This window comes from Sprattus sprattus (assembly GCF_963457725.1).
Source record: "Sprattus sprattus genome assembly, chromosome: 4".
In the NCBI taxonomy this organism is placed as follows: domain Eukaryota; kingdom Metazoa; phylum Chordata; class Actinopteri; order Clupeiformes; family Clupeidae; genus Sprattus; species Sprattus sprattus.
Genome location: NC_137923.1, coordinates 9144828 through 9156027, shown reverse-complemented (window position 1 = coordinate 9156027; position 11200 = coordinate 9144828). Strand labels below are relative to the sequence as shown.

Genomic DNA, 11200 nt, shown 5'->3' with positions numbered 1-11200 from the left:
GCGGCTGTTGGACTCCAGACGTGTTGGACGGGGATTACAATACCTCGTCGACTGGGAAGGTTATGGCCCAGAGGAGAGGAGCTGGGTCCCCGCACGACATGTCTTGGATCGAGGCCTCGTTCGCAAGTTCCACCAAGGTCATCCAGATCGCCCCGGGCCTCCGGGAGTCGGCCGCAGAGGGGGGGGTCCTGTCACAAGGCTATCCAGGGAGACCAGACGGAAGTAACCTAAGGATGCCCATATTTGGTCTTTCCTGCCAGAGGGACTCACCTGGAGCACATGACCTTTTGATTGCATTGATTGCATTTTGTGTTAATGTTCATCACCTGTGTTTACTCGTTTACCCTTTTCAGTTCTAGTATTTAAACCCTCTGTTGGCATTGCTTCTTGCTGAGACTTGGACTTATGTCTGATTGTTACTGTGTCTGTAAGATTTATTGAAGTTGTCAAGTAAAGACTTTGGACTCCCCTTTCACCGTTGTCTTGACTCTGCCTCTTGGGGTTCTCAAGGAGACTATCAGCCTTTGGCTAGAAATAGAGCCGCTGGTGGTCTAGCTCAGGTAACTCGTGACAGTGGGAGTTAATGGTAAAATGAAAAATACATACATTTTATACAAACAGAGTTCCACAATATCACTGTACTCTTCACATCCTTTGTTTCTCTGTTTCAAAAAACCCATAATAGAATAAGTGTGAGTAGCTTCCTTGAATGGCAGCGGACTCCATATTGGATTTGTGTGTTTCTTTTTGTGCCGACGTGCATGTCCTCTACAGTAAATCTAATTAACCTCCCAGGTCAGCACCATAATGTGCTGCTCTTAATGAACTTAATTATGGACACAGTGTTCTGTAGTCTAGGTCCAGCACATCTCCTCACAACATTATCACATAATGATGAGATTAGGCTGTTGCCGGGTGCAGTTAAAACAACAGAAAAGCTGATGCAATTATTTTTTTTCATGCCCAGTGACTGGCTATGTGGATGGAGCTAATTATCTTTGGTGATTGCATGTTTGCTTCTCAAAAAGGTCAGAGCTTGCATATTTCACTGGTAGCGTGCAGATAGGGAGAGGGGGGTGAAAATGCCCAGCCCAAGACAATACAGGATTTTACATTAACAAATTCATTAATGTTGCTTTACGTGCTTATTAATTTATAAATTAATTCAAGAGTGCTTCACTGTCAAGTAGGCAAAAGATATTTATAGCGTATATACATATAAATATATATGCGTGTGTGTGTCTAAGAAATACTCTGTTGTTACAGTTCCACGGACAACTTTGCGTCACTGTCATCATCTCCAAGGCACTCTGTGTTTACCTGGCAACAGAAAACAGTTAGTAGAAATCAGGCGCAAGGAGAAAATGAAAAACAGCGGAGGTGTCTTCCCATCAACCCCTTTCATGCACTCCACCAGTCCCGGAAAAATCCATCTCCGCCCCACCCAGGGGGTTGTGTTCCAGGGACGAAGTTTGGCCTTGCCGTCAGGTCGTCTGTGGCCCTGTGCACAAGCCGATCCAGGCTGCAGCTGCCCCGCAGGAGGCTGCTCGGGTCCCCTTCCTGCAGCGCCTTTGCCGAGACCCACACCAGGCCGCATGGGGGGGCGCATAGCTGGGCATAAAGCTGCTGGACGAAGGCGTCCACTTCCTGGACAGAGATCTCGAGGGTGTCGCTGAGGCAGGCAGACATGGCACTCTCGTGTTCACGCAGCATGCCACGCGGGGTAGGAAGCACTTCGCCGTTTGCACTGATGCCGGTCCACCAGTTCAAGACATCATGTAGGTGTGTCATACACTTTGCTTGGGCTAGCCGCTAGATGGACAGATCAATGTCTCTTTACGTCCATACAGCTATTAATGATGACATGCTATGCTGCTGGAAAGCTGTTTTAAATGGTATCTTTCAACAGAACTATGTTTGGTAAAATCATTTAGCAGGCTACTGGTGATAAGCGACTATGAGGTAATGAGGCAGTAATAGGTCTGGTTCTCTTGCAGGTGGCATGGGCACGGCTTGCGGCACTTGGGCTGTGGGCGGCCCAGCTGGTGATTGCAAAGCTCCGGCTCGCAGACTTCTGACACGGCTTGCAGAGGTTGACATCGCAGGTGTGGCAGTGACAACAAGCCTTGCGACCATTGGGACACATGCTGCAGTGCATCCTATCCTCCCGCACGCCGGAGCCCCCCAGCCCAAGGCAACTGCCTGTGTGAAGCCTTGGCGATGGCTATTTTCTCTGCCTCCACCTGTAGAAGATCTGCCCCGTGAAGGGGTTACTGGGAAAATCTCAGTTAGTGATGGGGGGCAGCGAGTAAGGCTCCTTGCAGGTGGGACAGAACTCACAGGCAGTGGGATCATCACCCTTTGTGTTCATTTGGTCCATGCAGAAGTGACAGATGGATTGGCCACAACAAGGGAGAGAGCAGGGCTGTTTCAGTCCTCTGAACATAACTGACAGTGCAGAAGAGTGTGCACAGCCTGTTCAATGAGTTTACCTCTCTCCTGGTTTCTTGTGATAGCTGTTAGAGACCCAATATGTAGGGAAACAAACGTAGGAAATAAAACGTCTTTGACATTGTCAATTTGTAACGTAGGGGGGAGTAGTAAGGTAGTAATGCATGCTATTATCAAGGGCCCTAGTGCACGCTAATTTACTAGTTAAGAGGCTCGCGCACACACACACCATTAGGCTTATATATATAATAGTTAAACTTTCCTATGTTGTAATTATGTATGATCCATTGTGTTATCTCACCTTTCGCAAAAGATAAAGCAACACAAACTCTGATAGCTGGCCTCCCTCTCATTAATATTAACCTCTTAATATTAATGTATCTAACAATATATATTACCAGTAATGTGATGGATTCTACAGTCGAATTAGTTACTTCTGCTATTGTATTGGGAAAGTAGACATGTAAAAAAGAAAGCTATCAACAATCGCACCCTGACACACTAACATAAACAAACGGTCAAAGTGCTGAAAGGTTCTTTAAAAACACTTATGAAAGGCACGATTTGATGCGGCGGTACAGCAGCTTTACCAACATCTGAAAAACACATGAAACAGGCTGACATAGAACCAGACATTGACCGCTGTTGTCTTTCTACCTGTTATGTTCTCATCACTTGGCCACTTAGTGGAAACTACAAAAAACTTACCTGCAGGATGCATGTTTTAGGTCTCAAAAAGAGGACATGTCCGGGAAAAAGAGGACGTCTGGTTACCCTACCTCAAAGTTGAATTCTTGTTTACAGAATGTCATTATGAGTTGATCAACCTAGTAACTACCAACGGCCAAAACGTTCATATATTAAATGCTTCCCAGAACCCTGTGCTTCTGTATAATTACTTCGAATTCCTTATGGAATTATTGTAAAAATATTTACACACACCAACATATACTCACACATACACACACACACACACACACACACACACACGTGTCAGCTGGAGTGCAAAATTGAGTTAAAGACAGGGACATTTTTGCATTTTACTGATGCTGCCATGACAACCGTAATTAAATCCCTGTACATTTCATATGATCTAACCTTGACCAACTTGAGGACTCAACCAGTGGTGCAATGAATGTTGCATGCCATGGGTGTTGATGTTATTCATATGAACTCTCACAAAACATGTTTTTCATCACATTCATAATAACAGACCAAAGCTAACCACACATGGACACCCACACAACCATTCAAGCTGAGTGTGAATGATGATGAGAAAGACCAGGTATTCACTCATTCTAAGGAAAGTCTTTATTGGCCAATGTACAGAAAGTGCTGCAGTGACCACTGAAAGAAAGAAAAAAAACCTTTACAAAACAAAAGAGGAAAACATATAAAAGAATAGTCTCACATGATCTTACAGGTCTGATTTTTTAAAGTTGTTTCCCCCCCTTCATCAACACAAGTGGTAAAAAGTTTTAGGGAGACAGAGGGGAGTGGTTGGGTGAAGGGTGTCTCACAATAATGACATCACAAGCACAGGATTCAGAGAGGGGGGGGGGACCAATGGCGTAATGGTACATTCTAACCACTGCTACAGACGTTACATGGAACCAAATGCACAGATTCAAAATGCAGTTGCAAAATCCGAGGGTAAGGTTAAGAAAGAACAAGCAATTTCTCAGCTACAGAAACCCCCACATCAATATCTCGTCTCCCTTGTCAGTAGTGTTCACCCCCCGTATATGGGCCGAAAAGACAAGAGCAGCGCCGGGATCTGGGATAAATGCGCTCACCTCTGGCCAAACACCCACCTTTCAAAGATTTAGGTTTAAGAAGTGCAGTGTGTAGTTTTTGTTGTCAAAAAACAAAAATGCTTTGAAAACATGATAAACAAACAGCGTTCCACAATACCACTGTATTTTTCACACCCTTTGTTTCTCTGTTTCACCCATTTTGACAACCATTTTTTTTTTTTTTTTTTACATACGGACCCTCTAAATTGTCAGCAAATGTACCACAAAACATGTAACAACATGTAAAGAAGACACATGAATACACGCCAATTATTACCCTTCAGATACTGTTACTGTAGTAAGACTAGAATTTTTCACATCAAAAAGCACTGACTGCAGTTTGGAAGTCCCGTTAGGATCACCTGTGACGGGCAGGATGGGCACTCTCTCTGGGATATTCCAGAGTGAAAAACTTGAAGGGTGGGGTGTAAAATTGCCCCCCCCCCCCCCCCCCCCTGTTTGTTTTAAGGGTTAACAAGGGGGCCTCTGGTTTAACCTGTGGCCACTCCAGTTTCCAAGCCATTAAGCTGAAAGGGGACATTTCTCATCTCCAGAGGGCAAAATAACAACATCCTGAAAGGAGGGGGGGGGGGGGTCAGAGAGACTGAGACACTCTACCCAGACAGACAGCCGTTAACATTGACCCAGGTAGGTCAGGTCTGGCCTGGATGATATCCGCTGCTGCTGCTGTTTGAGTAAGGGCACGGAAAGAAAGCCAACTGCAAACACACACAAGAGAGAGAGAGAGAGAGGACGGACCAAACGCGTGGTCCTCAGAGGCAAGCAAGAGTGGACACGACCAGACGGACTGGGGAATGAGAAGGACGAGGAGTGTATGTGTGGGAGGGGGGGTGGGGGTCGGGGTGACTGTTCATCTACACTACTGCTATTTACAGAAGACAGGCATAGAAAATGTACACTTTCTCTCCCTCCTCTTGATAGCTTTCAACAATTCAAAAGAAAATGAGAACTGAATGAACTGAAAAAAAAAAGAAATCAGAAAGAGGAGCCCATCTAAAGCAGATTGGAAAGAAGATTTGTTTCCTCTTTGAAATAATGCTTTTATCTCTATACCTCTGTTAAAGACATTGTGTCAATCAAAATCTCTCTGAAGATCTGACATAAACATTTTCTCCTAGATTTCAAATGAAAAAAATATCATTGATAAATATCATATATATTTCATTGCAAAAAAACAACTTTTAAGGTATTAAACATTGCAAATAAATGCAATATTATTTTTGTGTTATTTAGGCTAAAAACACATTTAACAGTGAATGCATTGTCATGTGGGGTCAAGCTATCTCACTTTAAAAGAGAACAAAGAGTTCTATCCTGAACAGTAATGATACAAATTACTATGTAAAAAATGCTCTCTAATCATTTAACAAAGTTAAGAAACCATAATCTCTGTTTTCTTTGAGTTTTTTTTTCTTGTTTTGTTTTTTTATCTCAGGGTGTCAAGGTTGTCTGATGTATCCAACTGTTGTGATTTCTGGATAGCTGTATTCTCTTTTTACATCTATATCTCGAGAGGAATCTGTTTGTGCTAATGTAGACCATGGCCTTGATGTTCGGACTGAAATGTGGACTTTCAGTGCAATTCCCCAGGGAAACCAGCAGGGGGCAATATTGCATCAATATAAGTGTATGAGTGAAAAGAAAATGACATGTACTAGGGTCAGTCATGTTAGAATTAAATTAGTGACTTTAATTTTCAACATGGGTCCACTGACTCCGTGTGTGTGTGTCTGCGTGGTGTGTTAGTGTGCGCCTTTGTGTGTCTTTCCTGTGTGTTGTTTGTTAATGTATTTGTGTTTGCATGTATGTGCCTGTGTGTGTGTGTGTGTGTGTGTGTGTATCTTTATATGTGTGTGTGTGTGAGCGAGTGAGCAAAAAAACGATCAGGTGATTAATTAATATGGTAACGTAGTGTGGTCCCACTCCAGTTTGGCCTTTCCCTTGGCCCTATGCGTTTCTGTCTCCTCCTCGTCGCTCTCCTCCGACTCTCCGCTGGATGCTTCTCCTGCCAGTTCATCATCTTCTTCCTCTTCTTCGTCATCGTCCTCTTCCTCCTCATCTTCGTCCTCTTCCTGCTCCTCCTCTCTCGCCTCCTCCGCTCCTTCAGCAGCTTGGATGTTCTACAGGACAAACACACACACATTTAGATTTGTGTTCTTGTTGTCAATATGCCTTTAAAGCTCCGCGAGTTTTGGTCCTAGAGTCATAAAAAGAACACCCCCAGAAACCTTTAATCTTTTACATATATGCCACTTGCGCATCGTTGTTTTTAGTTAGAAGAAATGTACAAAAACATCAAGGCATGTCAGACTACCTCAAAAAGTCTAACAGGCCTTTGTCCCCTAAGGGATGAGAGTTCAAAGTTCACAAGGAGGCGTCTGACCACACACACGTCGCATAGGGACTGTTAGGAGGATAACGTGCGTGCCCTCTGACCCCCACTCTTGCTCTGATCAATTCCTGCGCTGCCTGCTGGAAACAATTGTAACGGCTTCTTGCCATAGACAGAATCCAGCTAATGAAAGTGGATCAGTAGACTGAGCTAGTGAAAGACGTATTGATGTATTGACGTATTGATGTATTGATCCAGGCAAAGAACAAAGGTAGGCTGAAAAGCTTCATTAGCTTTCCCAACACACTTAAAGGGGGGATATGTAGCTTGTGTTGTCAAAATATGTTTGATAATATTATGGCTCTTCCTTTGCATCTTCATTCTTTGTTTTTTGTGTTGAGATCAAACAATGTAAGCTATCCCAATACCAGACCTGTCAGAGACAGCAACATGCATGCAATTCACAAGCGTGCCTTGCAACACTTACTATTCATCCTGTCCTCAGTGTAACGTCATGGCTAACAGTCTTGAAAATAAATATCTTTTTATTTTCACACTGCCCCTTCAGACCCACGACCAGGGGAAGGAGAAAGGTCTCACCTCCATGGGGTTCACGGTAATGGTGAGGGTGGAGTCATCCCAGTCCATCTCAGGGTCCTTGCCTCCCTCCTCGTCGGCCTTGGAGCCGTCTTGGTGGGTGGTGTGGATGCGGTAGATGCCCAGCACCACTATGACCACCAGGGCGGCGATACACATCACGATCACCACAGTGGCAGCAGGAGGGGTGCCTAAGAACAGACAGATGAGAAGGAAAGAGAAAGAGACAAAGAGAGAGAGAGAGAGAGAGAGAGAAAACCGATCAACTAATGGAGACCTTTTTATCTCTTCAAGGATTCATTTGTGTCTGAAACCGGAACCCTGAACGTGACACAGAGTGGAACCTGTAACCTCGAGCGACTTCGGTAATTGACATTTACTGCCGGCGGTCGTTTCACGAGGCATGACTGAAACCTAGAATTACAACTTAATCAGACCCCGGGCGTATTAGTAAGAAACCCCAGACTTTGTCATGTGCTACATATGAACACCCAGCATTTAATGTCAGCAAATTCAATAATGGGCTCAGAGCAAGTGACTGGGTCATTGACAGCGTCTGTGTCACGCCAAAGCTGCATAGTGACGACGAGGGAAGAGAGTGGTTTTATATAATGCATACAACGGCTCTGACAAGGTCAGTCCAGAATCCTGCAGGGAATTGAACAGCCTGTGTTCTCTACAGTCCATTTATACGGCTGCCTGACATGGAATGTATGTGTGTGTGAGAGAAAGTATGTGTGTGTGTGTGTGTGTGTGTGTGTGTGTGTGTGCGTGTGTGTGTGCGCGTGTGTGTGTGTGCGTGTGTGTGTGTATGTGTGTGTGTGTGTGTGTGTGTGTGTGTCTGTGCGTGTATGTGTGAAATGTCTGCTGTTTTTCTCTCTGCCTCTCCTCTCTCTGTGTTTTTTCTCGCTTCCTTACCCATTCCTCTCCTCCTCTACTGCCTGTCTTGGCATGCTTTTTTTCCCCCCCCCTCACCTTGTCAGCTCCCACGCCCCCACCACCACCATTACGCACACCGCACACACACACACACCCACACACACACACACACACACACACACACACACACACACACACACACACACACACACACACACACACACACACACACACACACACACACACACACACACACACACACACACACACACACACCGAGAGAGAGAGAGAGAGAGAGAAACAGATTCTCTGCTCTGCTCTGCAGTGGGCTGTGTCCCAGGCGTCCTTGGGGAGCTCACCGGTCTCCCTTGTGTGCATGCGTGATCTGGAAGGCTTAGACTAATCTTCTCTGCTCCTCCACACCCACAATACGCTCTCACTCACCCACAAGAGCCTCGTGCTTTCTCAGCCTACAATGGAGGTGCGTTAAGGTGTGTGTGTGTGTGTGTGTGTGTATACGTGTGCACCTTGAATGAACATCAATCTCCTTTTGTGTGTATGTGTGAAAGAGTGTGTATACACCTTTTTTGTCACAGTGTGTGTGTGTGTGGGTGTATGTGACAGCTGAGAGCTGGTAGGGTGGTGTGTGTGTGGGAGAGTTAAGCCTGCCTGCCTGTCTGGTATAGAATGCTATCCCCTCGGGTCTGAGATGTGACTCTGTAAATCTTTTGATGGACTTTGACTTCAGTCGTACTCATATGAGAAAACACTCACCCTCCTTCTTTGAGGCACAGTTATAAATACAGACTGTTAATAGAGTTATTGAGCGTAACATTCATTGATCCATCTCCATCAAACCATTACATTCCAATACTTGGGTCGATAATAATGTAAAATCAAAGGCGATAACAAGGAGTCAGTATTCTCATAGATTCTGTTGTATCTCACCTGAGAGGTGATTGGAGCTGACAGTATGAACCATGATAGGATGATGCACTGGTCTCATGTACTGTGGTTGGGAAGCCATGTGATTGACATGCTCGACAACCACTGAGCTGTGCACCACACCAACCTGAGGGGCGGGAGAAAACACATTTTAGTCAGAATAGATATATCCCCTTTTAATGACTCAGCCGTGAGGGATGAGTAGAATGGCATGAAATGTGAATAGCTGCATGACTGAACATAAGAAAGGGAGAGAGAGGGAGAGAGAGAGAGAGAGAGAGAGAGAGAGAGAGAGAGAGAGAGAGAAGAGAGAGAGAAAGAGATCGGGCAGACAATCAATTTGGTCAGAATCAACACCGTGTTCATGATTATGAGTTATAATGGATGAGTGAATTGTACTGAATAGATGAGTGACTGAAGTGAGACAAGCTAGGTGAGGACAAGAGAGGGAGACAAAAAGACAAAAGGAGGACAGACCGACAGACAGACAGACAGACAGACAGACAGACAGACAGACAGAGTGAAAGGAGAGCATGAATTGTGAGGAGAAAAAAGAGACAGTGAGAGTGAAAAAAGCAAGTACAAGGCGATGGGTGGGAACAGGCAGATGGCGAGGAAAGTGGAAATGGGAGCGATGACAGCAATCTGACCTCCAGGTTGAACTCGTTGCTGGTGTAGCGTCCGTTGAGCTCAGAGCAGCTGAGCCGGAACCTTCTCTCCATCAGGGCGGTGGGGTGCCAGTTGCGATACCTCACCTGCCTGATGGCCTGCTCGTAATGGGACATAGAATCCACACCTGAACAAGGGAAGCACACAACATCTATCACAGGGAGGAAAACACATACAGAAACACACACACAGAAACAAACACACACACACACACACACACACACACACACACACACACACACACACACACACACATACACACACACACACACACACACACACACTCTCATACACACACACACTCTCTCCTACACATACACTCACACACACACACACTCACACACACATACACTTCGACCAAGGTGAAAACATCTGAGAAAGGGAGCACAGCACATCTATCAGAGTGAGGAAAACGCACTTTCTTTCTCTCTGTCTATAGTTCTCCCTCTCTTTCTCTCTCTCTATTTGTCCTTCCCTCTCTGCAGCACACCTGCCACTAGGACCACATCACATCAGTCAGAGTGAGCGATACATTCCCTCTCAAACTCTGTTTCTCTCTCTTTATCTCTTGCTTTCTCAATTCAATTCAGTGGCAATATGCTCTACTCGTATGACCACATAAACAGAAGTATTGCCATCCTGTAAAAGTGTCAAAAGATAGAGATAAAAAAGAAACAAAATTGAAAAAATATAACTGTAAATATACACAAATATAAAATACAAAAAAACCTCTTCATGACATGTTTATTGTCATGACTGTGTAGTAGCATTGCAACAGCAGTCTCTCTACGTATATACATTTTCAATCTCTCTCTCTCTCTCTCTCTCTCTCTCTCTCTCTCTCTCACACACACACACACTTTCTCTCATCCGAAAGCCTTTGACCTGTCTGAGTAAATTTATGCTTTTTCAGCCTCTACCTAAATGGAACTTCAAAAAAAGGCAGTGAACTGCAGAGCTTTGTGATAGCCCTCGTGCTAATAAAACACATTGAAACCACCACAGCTCAGCCAGTGAAATGTGCGGCGTGGAAGAGGGAGAGCTATCTCAGTCTAGGGGACACGGGCACGGCAAAGGGCCCAGGCGACAAAGATTGATGCCAGTCTGGCCCTCAGCGCTGCCTCCAGAGCATTCGGCTGGGGATGGAAATAGCTCTATTTGTCTCAACACCTCTGGAGATGGGGCTGTTGTGGATGCGGTGATGCACTGCCGGGCCTGCTTGCCACAGCAAACAGCATTACAAAGCATCGCTGCACAAGGCATAAAGGGAGCTATTCCTGCTTAATGGACAGACAGGGGCAGGCAGATGCTCAGCATACCATGGACGCAGAATACTGCAGAACAAAATGGTGGACTTTTGCAACCAGATATGAGCACTGGTAAGTGGTTTTGTGGTCTGAACTGATCAAGAAGAAAGGAAAGGTTGCATGTTCAGCACATTTTAACATGAATGAGATGGTATTTATGGTATACACCTCTGTAGAAACCACCTACTAATACAATGGATACC

The 11200-nt window shown here is 45.0% G+C and overlaps 1 protein-coding gene across 1 annotated transcript in view; it reads right to left on the bottom strand.

The window, feature by feature from the left end:
- Positions 1–6163: 6163 nt before the first annotated feature.
- clstn2a (calsyntenin 2a) overlaps positions 6164–11200 on the bottom strand; it is a gene marked incomplete at both ends in the record, with an annotated part of 199105 nt that continues 194068 nt past the window's right edge. Inside the window, 4 exons of the mRNA XM_080836150.1 lie at positions 6164–6388; positions 7201–7388; positions 9025–9148; positions 9672–9817. Of these exons, the coding sequence (XP_080692276.1) occupies positions 6164–6388; positions 7201–7388; positions 9025–9148; positions 9672–9817 (683 nt within the window). The remainder of the gene's footprint in view (positions 6389–7200; positions 7389–9024; positions 9149–9671; positions 9818–11200) is intronic.